Source organism: Argopecten irradians, chromosome 11, assembly GCF_041381155.1.
Source record: "Argopecten irradians isolate NY chromosome 11, Ai_NY, whole genome shotgun sequence".
NCBI lineage: Eukaryota > Metazoa > Mollusca > Bivalvia > Pectinida > Pectinidae > Argopecten > Argopecten irradians.
The window spans coordinates 7060414-7083614 of NC_091144.1; the positions used below are offsets into that span (position 1 = coordinate 7060414).

General features: G+C 36.0%; 2 protein-coding genes across 7 annotated transcripts; one reads left to right on the forward strand and one right to left on the reverse strand.

The window, feature by feature from the left end:
• Window positions 1-3406: 3406 nt before the first annotated feature.
• LOC138334662 (uncharacterized) lies at window positions 3407-10922 on the reverse strand. The gene is made up of 3 exons (XM_069283300.1): window positions 10799-10922; window positions 8695-9025; window positions 3407-7088 (listed from the first exon to the last, which is right to left on the reverse strand). The coding sequence occupies exons 2-3, from the start codon at window positions 8888-8890 to the stop codon at window positions 6586-6588; spliced, it is 699 nt and encodes a 232-aa protein (XP_069139401.1). The 5' UTR covers window positions 8891-9025; window positions 10799-10922; the 3' UTR covers window positions 3407-6585.
• A 1693-nt stretch (window positions 10923-12615) lies between these two features.
• On the forward strand, window positions 12616-22372 carry LOC138334663 (uncharacterized). 6 transcript variants are annotated; one of them, XM_069283303.1, is made up of 3 exons: window positions 12616-12895; window positions 20605-21280; window positions 21515-22372. In XM_069283303.1, the coding sequence occupies exons 2-3, from the start codon at window positions 20650-20652 to the stop codon at window positions 21892-21894; spliced, it is 1011 nt and encodes a 336-aa protein (XP_069139404.1). In that variant the 5' UTR covers window positions 12616-12895; window positions 20605-20649; the 3' UTR covers window positions 21895-22372. The 6 variants fall into 6 exon arrangements, with proteins under 6 accessions (XP_069139404.1, XP_069139408.1, XP_069139406.1 ...); XM_069283307.1 differs by lacking the exon at window positions 12616-12895 and adding an exon at window positions 16271-16596; XM_069283305.1 differs by lacking the exon at window positions 12616-12895 and adding an exon at window positions 16719-16867.
• Window positions 22373-23201: the final 829 nt, after the last annotated feature.

Genomic DNA, 23201 nt, shown 5'->3' on the forward strand with positions numbered 1-23201 from the left:
GTATGCACTTCTGTCAAAAACGAAAACCACACAATGATCCTGACCTCACACTCAATGGAATTAAAATTCCAGTAGTTGAACAAACTAAATTTCTTGGACTAATATTTGATTCGAAACTGTCCTTTGTTCCACATATCAAACATCTGAAGGATAAGTGCTCGAAGGCGTTGAACATTCTACGTGTTCTGTCCCATTCTGATTGGGGTGCAGACCGTGAAATGCTTCTGCGTATCTACCGGGCACTTATTAGATCAAAACTTGACTACGGCTCTATTGTCTATGGATCGGCTCGCAGCTCCTATCTACAGATGCTTGACCCTATCCAGAATCAGGGACTGCGTCTGGCACTTGGAGCTTTTCGAACAACACCTGTGAAGAGTCTCCATGTGGAAGCTAATGAGCCATCTCTAGACGATCGACGAAAGAAATTATCCTTACAGTATGCTGCCCAACTGAAATCCAATCCCAAAAACCCCGCATTCGATCTTGTATTTAATCCACAACACCAGGACATATTCAGACAAAATCAAAAGCTCATACCAACATTTGGCATCAGAATTTCAAATTTTTTGCAGGAACTAAATATAAATTTCGACGCCATTGACGAGTACACCATATCGGATGTACCACCATGGCTCATTCAAACACCTGATATCAATTTATCTTTGCATGAGAGGGCAAAGTCCAGTGCATTACCCGAAGAACACAAATCCTCCTTTCGGGAGTGCATTAGGGCTTTCCCTGACCATGTTCAGATCTACACTGACGGATCAAAAGATGGTGATAATGTTGCGGCAGCATGCTGTACGTCTAATCACTGCTCCTCTATCCGACTTCCAGATGTTGCCTCCATTTTCTCTGCGGAAGCATGTGCTATCGGTCTGGCGCTTGACCACATCGAAGAACACCGCATTGAAAAGGCAATCATCTGTTCAGACTCTCTTTCGGTTCTTCAGGCTTTGAAATCAAGAAGCCCTAGAAATACTCTAATCCAAAATCTTTTAATCCGAACATTTCGATTATCTTCTAAAACTCAAATTACTTATCTCTGGATTCCCAGTCATGTGGGTATAAAGGGGAATGAACAGGCTGATAAAGCAGCTAAGACTGCTCTTCGCCTAGCACAAACAGATTTGAAACTACCATACACCGACATCAAACCTTCAATTCAGTCAGCCATCAAACACCATTGGCAACAAAGGTGGTCTACCGAAACAAACAATAAACTGTTTAAAATTCAACCTACACTTAATCCTAAACTGTCCAGTCGGAGAGACCGCAGAGAGGAAGTTGTTCTCTCCCAGCTCCAAACTGGACACATATATTTTACACATTCCTGTGTATTAAGAGGGGATGATCCTCCTACATGCTATGCATGTGATTCTCCTCTCACAGTGGAGCATATTTTATTGCATTGTATTGATTTTAAACACATACGAGATAAATACTACGATGTCTCCGACATGTACACTTTGTTTCATGCCGTGAGACATAATCGTATTTTCAATTATCTCAAAGAGATCGGTATTTTAAGCAAAATATGAACGTTTTCTCATCATACATCGTATCAACTCAACATTTCATCGTTTCATCAACATTGTGCATGAGTTTTCTCATGTGTTTTAGCCAAATTTATTTTATCCCATGCAAAACTCTTTTATCAAATAAACGTTTACAATCTGTGTTTTAGTCCTTACTTGCTTTTTCTTACCCTGAACTTTTATACTGATATTAATGCATGACTTGTAGTTTGGCCCTAAATGACCTTAGTTGTCGATGGGCCGTAAAACTCAAACAAACAAACAAAGGTATGAGTTTCATTATGGCGATAATTTGTACCAAGAGCATATATATATATATCTGTTGACACTAACTTAAACAGTCCTGTGGAAAATGTCTATGGATCTGGTACCTCAATGTCCAAAGAATCTCTGTCAATCTACGTCGTAATATTCAGCATGATGAACTCGCTATAGTGTCTTCTCAAATGTGCACGACCTCGCCTAAACACCAATACATCTAAAGGGTCCAGCAGAATCACCAGTCCAGTGTCGCATGGCGAACAACCCACAGAACCACACAGTTGTGGAGCCAAACCTGTCTCAACTCAAATAGTCTCAGTGTCATCACTGAATCGGCGTTAAGAGGATATCACATAGACCCATTTTAACCATTCAGCAATCTCAACTGCCTTACACTCATACCAGAAACATATATACATTTATGTTTCTGCTCATACAGAAGTATGATACACCTACAAAATTCTTCTTTGTTTGTGGACGGGCCTGAAGACTGGAATACTGTGATAGTTAAAGTTTCTTATCGCTATTTCTCAAAAAGTACTAAAGGGATCATTCTCGAACTTTATATGTATAGGTTCCCCTTGGGCCCTAGTTATGCATATTGCATTTTGGGACCAATCGATCGACAAGATGGCCACCAGGCAGCCATCTTGGTTTTTGAGTTCCGATAACAGACTGTAGCCATCAAAATCCAAGATGACTGCCTGGGGAGCCATCTTGTTGACTGATTGGTCTCAAAATGTAATATGCAATGCCAAAAGAAGGGCCCTAGGGGAAACCACATATGAAATTTGAGGACGATCCCTTCACGACTTCCTGAGAAATAGTGTTAACAAACTTTTAACTATCTTAATCAAAGATGGCTGCCTGGGGGCCGTCTTGTTGACCAATTGGTCCAAAAATGCAATTTGCACAACCAGGGTCCTAGGAGAACCTACATATGAAATTTGAGAATAATCCCTCCAGTACTTTCTGAAAAATAGCAGTAAGAAACTTAAAACTATCAAAATCCAAGATGACTGCCTGGTGGCCATCTTGATGACCGATTGGTCCCAAAATATAATATGCACAACTAAGCCTCAAGGGGAACCAACATATGAAATTTGAGAATGATCCCTCAAGTACTTTCTGAGAAATTGCAATAATAATATTTAACTATCAAAATCTAAGATGGCTGCCTGGCGGACATCATATTGACTGATCGGTCCCAAAAACCAATATGCATAAATAGGGCCCTAGGGGAACCTACATGTGAAATTTTGGAACGATACCTTTGGCACTTCCTGAGATATAGCGATAACAATAGTTAACGGACGGACGGACAGAAGGACGGACCTACAAAATGTAGGACGAAAGGCAAATTGAATACCCCACCGTCTGATGATGGTGAGCTAAAAATACTGTTATAATGTTTATGTTTACGCTGTAAGGAATTGGTAACCACTTGGCTGATTGTTAAAGCTGAAGCTAAAATTATTTTGATACAAGAACATTGGCTCTTTGATATACAGCTTCTTATCGAGATTCCTTGTTAAGTACCTGATGCCGTCAAGTAGTGGTAAGATACCCAGATAATCAGGCCGACGGTGAATTATCAAACACGCAAGGCTTTTTATTAAGTTAAAAATTTATTCCGGAAATGATGGTAGCAGTACGGATAGATACAGATCCACATATACAGAAAACTTGTGTATACAATAAATATCTGCAGCAAACATACAATGTAAGAATAAAGCTTGGTCAGATTAGAGTGTATATAATTACATGTGACTGTAAGTAAATAACACTTCATTCGATTTCAGGTAAATTTCCAACTGGAACCATTAAATTGTAAAAAATTGACAATGATCATTAATCAAGAATACATTGTTTCAGTACAAACGAGAACTATCCAATTCATTTCACATACTGTACAATATAAAATTGTTGTCGTGTAGAAATCATCTGTTTTTTTGTTTTTGTTGGTACTAATAGTGAAACCACAATACAATATAAACAAATTGTTTTTCATATACATATACATATATATATATATGTCTCTTATTATTGTTCCATTGACTAACCACAAATATGTCAATCAACAAAAATGTGTTTAAGCTCCAATTAAGCCACATAAAAAGAACTTATGAATATTTTTTGTTATATAGTATACAAAGACATTTGTTAACAGGCAGGTGTATTGCCACCATTAAATTAATACATACTTTATAGTGATAATCAGAATACTGGTCCTCTTATAACTTACTTTCACAGACTTTATAATGGAAAATATACTTGGTATTAAACAAAATCCTTCTGGTGCATCCGATCATCTTAAAACCAGACCAAAAAAGATATACAAAACCCGTAGTTTCACAGTTATAGTAACAAGTATAATTAAATACAATTTAATTTAATGACTAGAAGATTTAAATGAGAAAAGTAAAATACAGATCTAGTAATTATTAATATCATGTTCTGCTGGTCACACTTTTCTTATAAAATAGGAGATTATGATACAATCACTGAATGGCTAAATCTGTTCTGTCTTCAAGTTAAACAAATCATTGAACAATATGTCAAACTTGGGAAAAACATAGTATATGCATACATGTGCTTATTGTCAACAAGAGGCCCACAGAGCCTGTATCGCTTTTCTGGTTTGTCACCGGACCTATGGGCCAAGTGAGCTAAAATCAGAAAACAGATACATGTAAGGTCTAATTCATAATGAATCCTTTCTGGTAACATCAAATATCAATAAAGTTATAAGTGTGCAATTCATTAGTATAAGTTTTATTACGTGTCATTCATATTCTATACATACCGTAGTCAACCCGGGGCGCTTAAAAAATTGATAAAAATGAAAAGGTGCTAATAAGTCAAAATTGTTGCAAATTAATACCGTTTTATGTAGTTTTGGTCCTTATTTATGCCTGGGTAATTGAAATTGATGCCTTAAAAAGGGGAGGGGCGCTTATAGGGACATGGGCGCTTATTGGATCGAATACGGTACCCACTTAATGTAAAAGAGTAATTCTACTATATATTGTTTCATTTCAATGACTGTCGACTGAATTACCAGTATATGGACGAGATAAAAATCCCCTGTGCGAGTTATTCCCCTTGTAGCCTTAATTGCATGTGATTTGTACCCTGAAAGATCTAGAGATCAATGATAAAGTGTGATTTATGAATGAGATTTGTGCACAACGCTTAGCAACACGTAGTATTTTCAGAAGGCACTCTCATTGATTTCCCATGAGAATCAAAAAGCATTAATGATGTAATAACGAGGTCAAACATAAACAAAAATGTATTTAACTCTACATTGAAATGCATGAATGTATTAAAATTGCAGAAAACAGATTATAATTGTATAAAATACATATAATTCCACTACTATCTTTGTTTATTAAATGGAAGAAGTGGTTGACGATAGTTCATCTAAAGATATATTACCTAAGCAATGGTGAATATTTTGTGAAATGGATAGTTTTTAAATTTCAAACGACAAAAATTTCAGGGGAGGTGTGGCGCAAAACTACATGATTCTGATGATGAGGGTTCTTTATTTAACAGAGATGAAAATGAAAAATTATGAAAAAGGCTGAAATTTATTTTTTGGGGGAAAATTATATGGAATTACAGGTACCAGGAACCTTTGATAGAATCTGTTGAATCAACAATTAACGTTTAGATAAATATTTAACATTATATTTATCAAATGTTAATAACAAGATCTGAGCTTCTTTATACCCAGATATATGTTGGTGAGACAGAAGTAAATTGATGTGTCATTACATAATTGTCAGAATAATTACATTTCATTGGATTCATTGGAACTTGTATGACATCAAAATAAAATCAAAATGTGTAAAGGTATGTTTTTACACAGATGAATTACATCTAATTCTTCTATACAAATACCAACTAATGGTACATAATGAATAAATGATTCACGCCTAAATCAATAAATACCATACAAATATGTACAAAACTAAACAATACGTACAATAACACTTTACCATACAGAAGTTCTGTACATCAAATAACATAAAGATTTTTAAACAACAAAGCACTTGGATGTTCTAAAAAGTAAAAAGACCATTACCTGTAAGTGAATAATTATAATTACCTACAGTTTTATCTATTGACAGTAGCTTAACCTGACATGACCTGAAAATGAGGTAAAGTTCTTGTGAAAAAAACTTTGGGTGCCTTTAAGGTCAAATTGACCTTAACAAAATCTTCATTTCAATTCTATACCTAAAATTCAGGTCAATTTCAAATAAACCCAGATTTTGGTATGATTGACATGAATTAGCTTAAAGACTGTGTATGTTTCTGATATCATTAATTATCCAACAACAAAAATGTCCAGACTTAAAAAATGAATTCTTCAAAATCTTAAGTTGATTGCTCTACTGCCGACAAATGGTATTTTTTTCTCTATTTTCTTCAGATACAAAAGTTCATTTGTGACAGTGTTTTGTAGAGGAATATTTAAATAAGGACTCTGCACATATAAGTCAAATCTAATGGACATAGATAAGACTGTGTGTGGCAGTAGCAGTTGTGTATTCTGATCCCTAAAGTTTGATAGTAATAATACTACATGTACTAGTACATATAGGCTCGGTGTAGATTTGTCTAACTAGAAAAATAGAAAGTCTAAACATGTAGTTTTGTTTCTTTAACTCCTCTAGCCTTCAGGTCATGTATAAAGCAAAGGTAACGTTATGGGCAGTGTCGGGCTGGATATCAACTTATAATTATATAGTATCCATGTTTTAAAATGAATTTAAAAAGAAGTAGGGAAGATGGCATTTTGTTCTCGGTCAGATTGTTGTACAGGTGTTGTTGTTATCCACTTTTTAAATTTTTGCCCAATAGTTTTATCAGGTGTCCCTCCTTCCTCTTGGAATGGCGGTAATGGTGTTTGGACAGGCCCTGTTGTTTTAGGAGGAGCGGCCTTGTGATCCAGGCCCGGTTTTCTGAATATTGTCCCATATTTGTTCACTTCCCCTCTGTGATATAACAACTGCATTTCTTTCCTGATATGTTTTGTCACGGGTTCAGGAGTAAGCACTGACACTGCACTACCTGCCTTATGTATTTTGGGCGGAGGATCGACACTGCTGCCATCATCAGAAGATTTCCCTGTGTAGCCAGGTACATTGATCTGTACGTCAACCTCACCAATGACCTTTGACCCTGGTATCAGACTGAGGTATCGTGATAGTGACGGAGATGACGCTGACCTGGTCATGCCTGCTTTCTTTTCCACTGTAAGATGTGCTCCCCCTGTAAAATTCAAAACACAAATTGTATGATATGTAAAGTTCTAATTACAACTTTCCTTTATAGGAAGTACACCAGCCTTATATGGAACTTAGACATTTATTTAATTTGTATACAATAAAATCAAGCTTCAATCCTAACAAATCTAGATGTAAATGTGACAAAATTAGCTTGCATCAATTATACATATAACAGTGAAGTCTGACCACCACATTTTGATCAAGCTTTTGGTAAAAAAGTCATATCATACATGTACTAATAAAATTATGTTAAATTTGATTTAATAAATGAGGATACTTGATAATGTAATGTCAAATCATTGGCAATCTTTTATATGGATGATACACTGTATATGCAATTAAAAGGTGCTCCACCGCCGACAAATGGTATTTTTTCACTATCAAAAACAGGAGCAGACAATTTAGTATTTTTCTTCAGTTACAAAAGTTAATTACTTTACACCATTACCACCTTTGAAAAGTTTGAGCTACCCTGGTACTAATTTACAAAAATATGAAAAATAATTAATTGCATCCCACAAAATTCCGTGGCACTATATCCTATATGGAATTAAGAACTGATTGCGCATGCACCAAAGGCAAAATAAATTATTTTATACTATTTTTTGTGTTAAATAGACATATATATACACAATTAAACACCAATTATTGTTCAAATGATGAATATCATTTTTGCTCTGTCGGCGGTGGAGCATATTTAAAGATCTTATATTATACAAATATTTCATGGGTTACTGTGCTCTAGTTCATAATATTTAACCCAAGGTGGTGGTAATCAACAAATGTTATATTGCACGAGGCCGAAGGCCGAGTGCAATATAATATTTGTTGATTACCACCACCGAGGGGTAAATATTATGAACTAGAGCACAGTTACTCATGGGATATTTGTTTTATTACATAATCACCAATTTTTCAGTTGTATATTGTTAAGCGAATACGACAATCACTTAACAAAATATCAACACTGTAACGTACGGAGAAGCTTCAAATCCTATTGAAGATTGATGTATAGCACACGAGCGTACGTCAGGTTGTAACTCTGGTTTGGATATGTCTTATTGTCTTCTTTCACATTATTAGACCTACATGCAGCCTTTTAATTCAACACATTTGCCGTGTTCGTCCTCTACTCGATAAACGTCTACATGACGTGCTTGATTCTAGATCTATAACGTTAGCGCGAAATTGAGCCTGAACCTTTGTGACGTCATAATAACGTAACTCACTGTTACGCGCAATTCCTTGGAAGTTTTCTACAAAACTAGACAACGACACCAAGGTGTTCCTAAAGCCGTGCAATATAACATTTCGAACCGTGCAATATAACGTTTCCATGACAGCGTGCAATATAACTTCTAACTGTGCAATATGACAAGGTTTTATTTAACGGTTGGGATGATAGTTGAAAATATAATATTTCCTCATATATATATATTGGTGTAAACAAATTATGTAATAAAATTTTTTAATGAATTACTATTTATAAGTTTTAAAGATCTTATATAAAATTTTAATGAATTACTATTTATAAGTTTTAGCTTTTGTACCAGAGACACAAATTTAAACATCATATTTCGACATCTTACCAACATCTTGTATGTTAATTGAGGAGGGCCCAGATGGTTTGTCATTCTCTGCTGAAGTTGGTCTCTGAGGTGTATTGACGCCGATAGAAAAGATAGGTTGCTGTTGGTCATTGTTGTTGAGTACTGGGGGAGTGTTTGGCACCCCACTAAAGTTGTTACTGAAATCTACACCAGTAGAGGTGGCCTCTAGATCCATCCTGCCTTGTAATTATATAAGGTGTCAGTAATGTTAAGATTCAAATCTCAGGTGTTCACAGCTGTCAATTGTTTCAACATCTTTGTTGTTCTTGTAAACTGCTCCCTAGTCCTTACAGATGCGCTTCTTTGATTTCTGAGGAAAAAAATTTGAGATTGAAGCCTTGCATGAAGTATACTAAAAATTGGAATATAAATTAAGCATTGATGTCACTAATTTTTAACTTCAGCAGGGTAATATGAAAGAAATCCTGTGTGCAAACTCTGTATAACCACATATTTTATCCTTTTTGGGGCCAAATAATTCACAATTTTGATTAGCCTTATGCCTTAGAAGGTTTGTGCAAAATTTCATTGAAATTGCTTCAGCAGTTTTGGAGCTAAAGTCATAACATTATGTATGCTTCACTGAGGACCGGTAGCGAGTAACCATCTTGAGTAGGGAATCCTACTCTGTAGTATGCATCATTTTTGCACAATATGTCACCATGGAGACAACTACTTTCATTAACAGAAAGTAACATCATCAACATTGTTCCTACAAACATACTAAGCTTTGTTAGAATGAAATAATTTCAAAACTTAAAACCTAATTTACGTTTGTTTATCTATCATCCAAATACAATAACCATTCTTTACATTAAGATCTATAAAGAGGTTTTACACATATCCCAAGTGATGCTAACGAAAGCAGATATGTAAATTGACCAATCAGAGAATCACCATGGAAACCGCAGCGCGTTACCATTCCTGGCTAATAAGCACAGAGCAGCCTGATGGATAGTAGGACGAGAGTAGTGTGCCGCCAGCAGGGCTAGAACCCGCAACCCCGGACTTACTGGTCCGCAAGTCTACTGACTGAACTAAAGGGAAACTCTGTAATTATAAGAGCGCAGCTCTCTGCGCGGCCAAAGGCCGCGTAGAGCGAAGCTCTACTAACCATAAAACGTGTGTGAGCATATAGATTTCAATACATTCCAGTACCCCTTGGACTTTGAAATCGTGTCCCGCGGGAAAAGTCTCGCGCCTCCATGCAGGCCGCCATGTTTTAATTGTCGTTATCAGCATGACGAGATTTGAAATTTTCTCTGTAGGCAAAACGTATCACCAGGACATACTTTGAAATTACTGTAAGTAGTTTTAGATAACTACACAAGGATAAGAACGACACAATAAATGTACAGGTCAAAATGAGTACTGTCAAGCGCACCGTCAGCCGTGACGTCAGGAAGCTTGGTGCCAAAGATCACATATTCCCGCGCTTTTTTGATACATGGCATGTTGCCAAGTTTTCCGCATTGGAGAGAAACAAGATCGAAAGGAAATTGAACTTTACCAGTTTAATGTTTATTTCTGGCCTGTATATGACGACTGCTAGACACAAATATTGAAGAATAGCATTTACTAAAAATCAATGATCGGATTACAAATTAAAACAATTTTAATCTTATTCTGATGTTATAATCCTAACTATATTTACATTTTTTATAAGTAGCTGCGCTCTTCTGAGGCATTGCCTTAAATTCATATTAATATATCCATATGATATTCTGTAATATGCAAACTTTTATACAGATACAATACAATCATTATCAACTTTGTACCAACCCATTTATGTGTACACAAGTAAATGAACATGTGTACATGTAAATGTGATAAGCGAAAAACTACAATATACATTGCATAATGTACTGTCAACATTGTAGGCAATATACATGAATTACAGTGCAGTCATGGCACTGAAAAACTAAGGGTAAACCAAAATACCAGTGGTCGTGAAGGAACAGTTGTGTGAGTAACTGTTAACTTAGCTAACGGTTATAAGTGACAAACAACACCATCATGAACCACATGTATTCGACAGCAACTACAGACATTCGGAAAATGAAACCATTACATTTTAACTTACCAACGTGCAAGCATGTTGTCTACATCGTGGTGTAGAAATATAGCTTCATTGTAGATATCTACGTCTGAAAGCCAAACGTAGACCTTGTCTTACGCATGCGTCAGAAAACGAAAGTAAACAATGGATCAAAATGGGTGGGGGCTAAACCATGTAGCCCGCCCCGAACCCATGTAGCCCGCCCCGAGCCCGAGCTTTGGTTATTTTCGTTTTTCTCCTCCAAAATAGCACGTATTAAAACAAGTTTTGGCACAAAGAATCTTTGAGGTAATTTTTATCTATACATATAATTCATATTTCATGCAATTGATGTGAATTTCATAAATCGACCTTGATCACTTTTCAGGGGGCTAAACCATGTAGCCCGCAATGGAGCGTGACATTTTACGATTTTCCCAAATTATTTTAAATCTACGCTTTTTTGTGAAGAATTGTTTTAATCCAAACAACAAGTAAACATAGCTGGTCATAAAGGTATAAATTTCAACATCAATATCAAATTATTTCATAACGAATTCTGCTTTTTTGTAACCTCGTTGACCTGTCTCGCCGATCTCACTGTTTACCCGAGCCGAGCCCGAGCTTTTTCTAGTACATGTAGAACATTTAGCCATTCTTCAAGTAAGAATGTTTCCGAGCTCTGCGACGGTGACGCAGTTCTACAAACAGTCAATATATTAAAGTGTTTTCTATTCAACTTCATCTTTGGAAATTTAATTAAATCCATAGATGCGGTCTCATACAATCTATGTCGAATTTTAACTCTTCATAACCTTTAAAAACCATTGAAACGAAACTCTACTAAATTAGCGATTGCAAAAACCCCACAGTTGACCCCGTTTGTCTGTTGCTGTACATAAGGTAAAAATGCCTGTAACATTGTCCAGAGCATAACCCGTATCCTGCCTGCATGCCATTGATATTAGAAAATTGCTTCTTTAAAATGTCCTGAACATAACACATTGTATTTCCACAAAGTTTCTTATCCATTGAAATATTATTCTTTTTCTGAAAACTAATTGTACTTTTACCATTATTCATCCGAAAATCAGCAATTTCGCTTTCACTATCAAACCTCAATAATTTTAGAATATCTTCCAAATAAATAAGCAACATTATATTGAAATTACAAATAAACAATATCATGAATAACTGATGTTTATTTCATACACGGACAAAGTTAATTATCTAATTAATTTTCATTTGAATTTAGTCAAGTTTTGTACTTAATGTCATTTAATTAAAATTCAAATATTAATATAACATATAAACTGCTATTACATTAATTACATTATACAATATTGTAATAATAACGTGTGCATTTTACATGTACAGTCATTAAAAAAGCTCGGGTCGGAGAGTTGTCTGTTCTTAGCTCGGGCTCGGCTCGGGTAAACAAACGCAGTTACAAAAAAAGGCAGAATTTGTTATAAAATAATTGGATATATATGTTTAGATTTAGACCTTTATGACCAGCTAGGTTAACTTGGTGTTTGGGTAACGGCAATTATTGTCATAAAGGCTTAATATTTTGATAATTTGGAAAAATTGTAAAATGTCACGCTCCATTGCGGGCTACATGGTTTAGCCCCTTGAAAAGTGATAAAGGTCGATTTATGAAATTCAAATTAATTTCATGAAATATAACTTACATAGAAAGATAAAACATAACATAAAGAAATGTTGTGTCAAAAATCGTTTTAATATGTGCTGTCGTTGTGTAGAAAAACAAAAATAACCAAAGCTCGGGCTCGGGTTTTAAAGCTCGGGCTCGGGGCGGGCTACATGGTTTAGCCCCCACCATCAAAATGTTTGAATTTAGTGTTAAGCAACTCACAGGATACAAGCGTCTAAGTGATCGAGAGTACGGCATATTTAATCAAAGTACTGAGAGCGCTAATGTTAGGTTTGTCCTATATTGGGTTTTTGGTCAACCTCGACAGCATTGTTTTAACACTGAATTAAACAACGATGATTTGGACCTGACTCGTCGGTAATGTGAAACACAAATCAGGAACTAAAATACATCGAATCATGTTACCGAAGTCATCCTTTGGATTTTGATGAAAGTTGGTTGCCGCATATTTCACAAATGGAAAGGTAAATTTTAACTTAGGCCAAAGTATTTTTTTCAGTTTTAGGTGTCGAGTGTGTAAAATTGATCTTCTTTAAATTCGGCAATCATATATCAAAATAATGACCAAAGTTCATGGGTCAGTCAAAGTGGACAGGGATGTCTCATTATCATTCTCCAGTGTTTCCTAGAGAAATTCATGTTGTTTTCCAGCTTTTTCATCACACCATCATTACAGGACCGTTGTTAAAATACGTCAAAATGATGTATTGGTAATTCATGAGGTCACGCACATTCTAATGTAAGTACATGTAACAGTTACATGTATATTCTGTGTAAGACTACATGTATACACTATTGTACGTTGTTAAAGCTCGCCAAATATATAAAAAGTATTGATTGATTCTTTTTGATTTACCCATTATTACCACAGCAATACAAACAAGATGGCATTTTCTGAATGATAGTCACCGTCGTTGTGACGTCAATGCATTGGTGTCGTGACATAAATCTACTGTTAACGCGACGTCATGTGCAAAGGTCTAGTGCAGCTTATCTTTACTATTATATGATGAGATGGAATGTATAAAAAGCGCTGCGGATATCCTTATCCTAGCTAGTTACATGTATAGCTATCTATAGTTGCTTCCAGTACAGAAAAAGTCAAGTTCCCCCTTCACCAGACTCGTATTAGTAATTACATATATATTGTATTAAATGGTGATAAAAACAAATTTTAAATATGCTACTTTTGTGTTGGGTTCTATACCCAGTTTCGATATCAAAATTTAACCCTCTGGGAAAGTTCACGTGTAAACTATGACTTATTCGTGAAAATTGACGTTATGTTCGACCACGCACATGAGATTTACACAACCCAAGGAAGATTAACTCAATGAAAAAAATCTGTCGTCAAAAGGATGGGAAGATTGGTTTCATTTATTCAAGGACGTATTACTTATAAATCCTTGATTTATTATACTATTAATTTAGAGACAAAATGTAAACAAATATCAAACTGATTTGTGTTTAAATAGGATGTAAATGTTTCTGGCCTATTATCTCATTTTCCATGTCCCTTTGACCGGTTTTTATCCCCTTTAAAGGGACAATTCAGTGAGGCTAATTCGTTACATAACCATGACGCAAAATATGACATAAATGTATTGTTCTACATTTGTTATGAAACATATGACATAAAATAGTGACAAATTCCACAACATTGGTAAGTATTTTGATTAAAACCATTGAAATTCTAAAAATCGTTGGTCAATACGATAAAACAGGTACAACATGTACGCTGTACCCATACCCGAGTCAAATTCACGCACGTTAAACAAATGCAATACAAACCACTGAGAAGTTGATGGAATTATTTTTAGACAAGAAAATACATCTAATAATGTTAACACAACTGTAAGAGCGATTTGAGTAGTTCTAGACAAAAAATTCTTTACTTCACAGGCAAGGGTCAGAGTTCGGCATACAAGGCTATTCTGTGTAATGGCGATTGAACATTTTACATACATTTGGCTACCGTGGGCTTTTCTTGCATATCACAGTAAAACTAACTAATCTAATTTCCATTAGAACTGGTTTGTTTCCGTTATACGTGCAATTTTTAATGTACTCTAAGACTGAATTGTCCCTTTAAAATTCATTTCCAGTTATGACTGCTTTATATATAATTGTAATAAATATCTGGGGTTTCCCTATTTCGCCTAATCTGTTCTTGAAAGTGTTTATATTTTTAGCTGATATAAAATCTTCAGGAATACTATTCCATATTCTAGCAGTTTTAATGGTGAAATTCAGAAGGTTTTGAGCCGTTTGCATCCTTAGTTTTTTCTTCAACAGATTAAAATTATTGTACATGCTCTTTCAACTTATTTATTGATAGTAACCTAACGTTTTTCCTACCCTACAGTCTACACCCGATTTCAAGTATTGTAAAGAAAGCAGTTATACAATTCAAAATTGGTCAAACATGTGACATTCTTTATATTCTTATTTTTTTATGTGTTGAGTAACGTCTTTCTGAACATATGACTTTTGCAGACTTTCTTCTAGTTAAAAAATACTAAGGACATCCAACCCAAAAAACAGAACTCAAATTCTGTTGTAATTATTTAGGGCTAGGCCTATTTTTTTCGTATTTTACTGGACTATCAAAAAAACAAGAGTAAATACAATCTCATATGGTAATAAATCAGTTTTAATACTGCATGTTTGAAACAGTCTGTTGAATGAATTCTAGAGTCATTTCGAAGAATATTGCACACCTGGGAGAATCAGCTGTACATATGGTTGTGGGGTGTTATAACAATGGGCCACATGTAAAAACCTATATTCTGTTATCTAATTTTAGTGCTTACTGCTTATCTATGTTTTGCTTATAGTGTGTTTTCATTCTACTATCTGCTAATGTATATAATTGCAAATGCGATCCTATTTATGTATCTTTGTGTTGAGTTTTAAAAATCTTGCAATATTGTTGTAAGTTAATTCCTTCGTTCCTGAAAGTTTCGGAGAACTACACATAAGTGGGTAAATAATTTCCTTGACTAAATATTTGACGATTAATATAATACATTGTTCACTTGAAGTGGAAGATGCCATTATTTCTTTGTAGTTTTAGGACTGTTACATTAGTTATTGAAGTGACTTAAATGAGATATACTTAAAAACGAGGTATAATTACTGGTGTAGTCAAATAAATTTTTAATCCGTATCATAATGAGGTATATAGTCACTGGTACAGTAAAATGTTTAATTCGACAGAGAAAAACGCAGCAATATTTCTGATTAGAGCAGAAATGGTTACAGATTTTGTATCGATTTGCTCAGACGGATTAAAAACATCTCGGTCAATCCGCGTTTGAATTTTCGACACCAGCTGTTAGTAATGAACAAAAATAACGACTTTATAACCGGTATCTCCACTGCAGAAAATCTAAATACCCTTTTAACAAAGATCTCGAGGCGAAAACTTAAAAGCAATCTCAAAACTCTTCTGGTGATATGTCAGGTCGAAAACCAGTCAACGATCAACAATAACTGAAATAAACAACCCCGACGGTAAGCCTACAATAATCGTAAGAAGCTGCTTACGCTGCAAACAATGTCGTCGCGGGCGTATTTGTGATTGTGCATCAGCCAAAAGTCCACCCTTTCCGCAAAGACGACAACAACACAAAGAAATCAATACCATCATATAATGTGGCTGAAGATAAACAGATAAATCCCAACAAATCACCTGGGCCAGATAATCTACATTTAAATTCATCAGTGAAACAGCTGTTGAATTAAGCAAAACACAGCCCGAAATTCTTCAAGAAATCTCTAGTAATTACATGTACCAACATGGAAACATGGAAAGATGCTGTTACACAGAAGTTCCAGAAAGGACACAAACAAGCACAGGCCTATCCGTTCGACATTGGTTCCATCAAATCGTTTGCAAACTCGTAATGGATTTAAAAATGTACGAGAAACCTCTTCTCAGAATACCAGTATGGTTTTAGATCAGGCAAAGCACGTGTTACCCAACTTCTAGAATAAATGGAGGGATGCGGATCACTGGGATCAGTGAAATCGACTTGGAGACAGTCAAAGGATGACACAATAACAGAAAACCTGTTTAAGAGCAAACACAGACGACAATTAACTGGGCCCATTTATTAGCAACAGAAAAGTCAATCCTAGGAATTTCTTATCGATCGAGAAGGTAAAAGCAACTTCTGTGAACTCTTAATAAATCATCTTAAAACAAACACAAACTCCGTTTTATCGCGAAATAAGAAAGAGGAAATGCGTCTTTGTGGTTGCGAAAAAAAACACAAAAAAACTTGTTATTGTGTGTTATCATATGTGCATACTTATATACAATGTATGTATAAATATCAGATTGAAGTTAGTTCTTAAAGGGACAATTCAGTCAAAGAGTACATTGAAATTTGCATATATATCGGAAACCAACCCGTTCTAATGGAAATAAGGTAAGTTGGTTTTACTGGGGTATGCCAGGAAAGCCCGCTGTAGTGAAATGTATGTGAAATGTTCTAACTCGCTTTCTGTCCGCCATTACACATTGTGATGGGACGTCTCGTATGCCGAACCCTGGTCCTTGCGAGTGTAGTAATTTGTTTGTCTAGAACTACTCAAACCACTCTTACAGTAGTGTGTTTACGTTATGTTTACGTGCATGTTGTTGTCTAAATATAAATTCACCAACTCCTCAGTGGTTATTTATTGCATTTGATTAACGTACGTGACTTTGGCTCGGGTATGGGTACATCATACATGTTATACCTACTTAATCGTATGGATCAACGATTTGGAATTTCAACGGTATCAATCAAAATGCTTAACAATGTCGTGGAATTTGTCAATATTTCTTGTTATATGCATCATAAGGAAATTAAAGAAGAACAATATGTTTATGTCATATTTTGCTTCATGGTTATTAACAGAATTTGCCTCGTTGAATTACACGCTGCATGGTGTACGTCAATTTTTCTTAAAACAACGTTAACATAAATACATTTCAACAAGTGTCAATCACTTCATAAAATACAACGATATGTGGGTTAAGTGAAACTTGACATATTTATGTACTTATCAAATGGTTTGTGAATCAATTTCAATATTCAATGTTTCAAAAGATATTCTTTCGTTAAAATGCCTTTACAGCTGTGTTGATATCAACACATATTTGATACATGTATAGATATATGCAAAGTAATGTACATGTATATACGTAGCAGTTGGCCCGAACCACAAAACTGAGTACGAAGACAGTTCATTAAAAATGAATTATATTACGCGAACGCCATGTGGCCTGTTAGTGCTGCTGACTGTGGTCATATTATATGAAATAATAAACACATGCCCACTTGGCAGAAAAGGTGTCCATCTAAGGAGGACTGTTTTTCCGAAATGACGAAACTTGATAGCGACTATATTTTCATATATTATATACCTATCTCATTTTGTGTACATAATTTACATACATGTGTAATCACCCGATCTCTACACCCGAGGCATGCCCAGACTATACTCCTGGGATATGGAGCGTAACTGTAGCCAGTTATTGACTGTATGACAACACACGCCCCTACACACAATTGTATGAATACCTTTATTTAGAATAACTGCATATGTGTCACAGATATACAACTACCCGTTTATGATATTGATCAGCCCGACACTGGCTATGGAACACGACAGTGGATCGACCTAAGCAGGTATGTTAACGTTAAATCTACAATCAATAAATATCTCCGGCTCGCAGTGACGGCCACATGTTTACAATCGACACATACGCTGTTTATGGCAGTCAAGGTATGTATGACTTTATTCAAAGTAAGTAAAGGTATACTATAATGGACTTTGTATTAGTAATAACTCTTATACTGACAATGGAGTCGGGGATGTACAATATGTAACTTTCTGACCTGGAGATGTCTCCTACAAGTACACACACAAACGTCCATGTAAATAAAAAAAACATTATAATACTTCGTTTTGCTAGACTGGATAACCCTAAACATAGGTATACTATGTATGGGACGTATGTGTCACCTTCATGTAACATAAAGATGTTCTCCGAGATTAGGATATGCCATACAGGGTTTCTGTGAGGTAAGCAGTTACAGGTTTTAAATGTCCATGTAAACACATCATACATTTGTATGTCTCTAGAGTTACAATAACACAATAACAAGATACTTTTGGTACGTAAACACATATTTACTGTTAGTCAGCAAGAATCCTAATAAGAAATCTCTAACCATATTGACCAAGGTTTCGACAGTACTGATGAGGATAGAAAACTGGTGTTAATTCGGTATAGGACATAAAAGTAGTACACTTTCTTAAATTGTCAAACACCACAAGATTTGGCGAGTTTGACCGTGCTTAGAATATTTACTCCTAGGATAGAGATATCTGGTCTTATCATGGAGATGGTTGATAAAGTTTCCTTATTACACAGTTTTACCTAACAAGCGATTAATATTGACGTCTTATCAAGGTAGGAGAATTTTCGTGACGCAATTGTACTGTGACTTCATGGTAGTATCATGTCGTGTTGGCATTGTCTCTGTATTTCATACTATTGTAAGCATCTGTATAGATAACTTGCTTTTAAATTTTTATTAGAACTAGAAACCTATGTTCATGGTTAGAGGAGAGTGGAATCTCAATGGGTCTAGATCTGTCCAGGTCGGTATATTCATTCCTATTGCACATACCCATAGATATCTTTCTATAATACTTGAAAACTGGTGTTTTCCTCTGTTGAATTGATAGCTATAAAGCACGAAAAAACGATACTTTACTCCTATGGCAAATCATGTAGTTGCTATGGAAAGCATACATCCAGTGTGATTTGAGAATCTTAACTCACAAACTCTCTACACTAAACGATTACGTGATGTCTTTACATCTAGGGCGAAAGCATGTTAAAACCCCATCAAAGTTTGACAATACTGGACAAAGTCTGTGATGTGCTTTTAGCAGTACGCAATATGCCTGTAGTAGAAAGGGATATCTCGTGTTAAAGTTATATTTCCTGCAAATTTCATTGTGACAATATGTCGCTTAAACATTTGATATTTGAACATGGACATGTAACTTGATGACTTAGCTACCCAAAAGCAGATGTCGGCCTATACGAGAGCCGAAATCTAGGGATAATATATTCTTGGTTTTGAATAAAGCGCCTTCAATCACCGCCATATTAAGTACCTTCGTGTTTTGTCGGAATTCCGAATCGTATCACCTAAATTACGTCGACACGACCTGCACGTCACAGAGTGAATATTTGAGACATCTATATCACACATTGCCGTCAAATAATTATATTGTGTGTATCAAATATTGTAATGTATGAGCATTATTTTCTTTGTAGATCCAGTCTGCTGAGGTTGATCACATGTTTTGTTTATGAAAAATTGTTGACATTTTCTCTTGGTTTCACAACTTTCGTGTTACTTCGATATTGTCGCGACGATGTTCGGAAGAGTTCGGAATGATTCGGCATATTTCGAGCCTATTTTTCACGTGTACACGTTAAAAAGATTTTTTACTTTTTGTAATTAAAATACTTCCAGTGTTGCAACTTTATACAAAGTGGTAAAATTGGAAAGTTAAAACCTCAGACAGACGTTGAAAAATGTGAACAACACTAAAACAGTTTTCACTATGATAAAAAGAGCGAAAGTTATAGACCATACAACTTTAAACAGCCAAACTCTCAAACTCTGTCCTAAGGTTGAAAACAGCAAAACTCTTTCCGAGGGTTGAGAACACCAAAACTCTTTCCGAGGTTTTAGAAAGCCAAACTCTTTCCGATGGTTGAGAAAAAGCAAAACTCTTTCCGAGGGTTGAGAAAAAGCAAAACTCTTTCCGAGGGTTGAGAACAGCAAAATTCTTTCCGAGGGTTGGGAACATCCAAACTTTTTCTGAGGGTTGAGAACAGGCAAATTCTTTCCGGGGGTTAAGAACAGCAAAACTCTTTCCGATGATTGAAAGAGCCAATCTGTTTCCGAGGGTTGATATGTTCCTATTTACTAACTATATGCCGATACTGTATATAAGATCGTATCCATTGTAAGATCACGCAGGATCCAATATGGCCTGTGATCTTCCTGTAGGACATAATGAAGAGTTTTTTATGATGAAAGCCTTATAACTTAGATGTCATTTTGTAATAAGAAAGTGTTTGTTTCAGATAATGTGACGATCATCGACAATTCAGACATTCCCAGTAACCAGTATGAGTACTGAGATACACAACTCTGACGCAGGTCCCAGCCCACTCGCTGGATCCGTGGTGGTAGCGTTCAGCGTGTGGCAGTTCGTTATAATAGTGTTCACTCTGGGCGTGGGGATTGTCGGTATAGGACGGGTGATTAGGGTCGGATGTAAGAACAGCATCACCATCGTCATCTTCCTACTGTGTGGCATCCTCCACGAATTGTACGCTATATACATACTGCAAACAGCGAAACACTCATCGCCTACTGACCTTACAAACGAGGGCTGTGCAGACTTCTATTTTGCATGTCTTGTTGCCATAGTTATTTCACTGCTGGTGATTGTTATGTCAGTTTTGAGGAAAACATTCAACACTCAGAGGTCCAAACTAGTCCGGTATATCGCACTAGTGTATTGTGCAGCTGTTGTGTCATTGGCAATAAAACTCAAATCATCAGGATCGACCGACAGTACAGAGCATCTCCCGACCCTACAGCTAAAGAGTGAATTCCTTTACGTGACTGTGTGTGAACGAGACCCGTACTCGGATGGCCTCTTCACATTCTTAGAGTATGGTACCATATACATCCCGTTTGTCTGTTTATATTTGATCCTCTATTACTCCCAGAAGGCAAAGACGGCTGAACAAGGTAGGTTGATAGTCAATCGTCTTCGCATTTATCACGGGGTGAGATCTTAGTACCTGAATTAGGACGATTGAACAAAAGACACATAACATCCACTAACTAATTGCAATCTACTCTCTATTTCATTTGATAGCATGTTCTAATAAGTTACATTAGTTCTGATTGTTGAGGTACATTAACAAATGCCAATATGTGTCGCCCTGTGATCATGTTTTTTTTTGTTTGTTTTTCTTGCAGCAATGAAGTTTTCCGAGCTGCAGTGCTTGCCGGCTTGTCAGGACGGTAGTGAGCCTTTCCTCTGTCGCATGTGCTCGCGCATGAATCCCGTGTTAGCTGTGACACTACTGTATTACATGTTCGCCCTGTTACTGGCGCGTCCGTTCTATATAGTGTGTAGCATGGTGATGGAAACTACGTACAAGGACCTCCTGCCTAACATCACAATCACAGCTCTATACGTGTTTGTAGCTATTTATTGTTCTTTTGATATCCATTTGTTCTCGAAGAAGTCTAGTCCCGCTAGTTCAGATGACCTTACAGAAGCCCTCATTGAACCGTGCAGTACCAGTAGCACCAAAAGACTACCGAATGAATCTCAAAACTATGTTGGTGACTGAAATAGCAACTCGGGATACACGGTCATACATGCATCATGACCAATGCCTTCTCTTCGTCATTCGAGTGTGCCATGACATAGTCTGTGTAGACTCTATCGAGGAATGGTATATCATTGTGTTTGTAACACTGATAAGGTAGTGCCTTTGTAGCTTCGCGAATGAAACATGTGTTCAATCAAGTCTAGTTAGCCATTGGAAAGCCATTCAACGAAGCTGAGATAACATGTAACTCTGAACGACGCGTTCGCTAAAATAGAACGCCAACTGATGGATGTTCTTGTCTTAACATTTTTCGTACCAGAGTATGCGTTGAAATATGCATGTAAATTAATGCAGCATTTAGTATGTAAGAGATATTTGCTATTTGTTTTCTATAACGGTACTGAGCCCAACAGATGTACAACAAACCCCTGTTTTGCAAACGCAAATGATGGAAAATACGAATGCTCTGTAGAATAAAACATTTTGGATGAGATAACTGACGTTACGTCTTTACTCTGTACGTTTTAATGTCGAGATTTTCAAAGAAAACTGCTGAATTGACCGATGTTGCAACACTACAATATATAAAGCGCTTTTATAAGTTGGTAGTAAATCATGGTACCGTTACAGCACCTGTTGACAGTACTCTACATGGAAATATATCTACCGTTACAGTACCTGTTGACAGTACTCTACATGGAAATATATATATCTACCGTTACAGTACCTGTTGACAGTGCTCTACATGGAAATATATCTACCGTTACAGTACCTGTTGACAGTACTCTACATGGAAATATATCTACCGTTACAGTACCTGTTGACAGTACTCTACATGGAAATATATCTACCGTTACAGTACTCTACATGGAAATATATACTGTTGACAGTACTCTACATGGAAATATATCTACCGTTACAGTACCTGTTGTACATGGAAATATATCTACCGTTACAGTACTCTACATGGAAATATATCTACCGTTACAGTACCTGTTGACAGTACTCTACATGGAAATATATCTACCGTTACAGCACCTGTTGACAGTACTCTACATGGAAATATATCTACCGTTACAGCACCTGTTGACAGTACTCTACATGGAAAAATATCTACCGTTACAGTATCTGTTGACAGTGCTCTACATGGAAATATATCTACCGTTACAGTACCTGTTGACAGTACTCTACATGGAAATATATCTACCGTTACAGTACCTGTTGACAGTACTCTACATGGAAATATATCTACCGTTACAGTACCTGTTGACAGTACTCTACATGGAAATATATCTACCGTTACAGTACCTGTTGACAGTACTCTA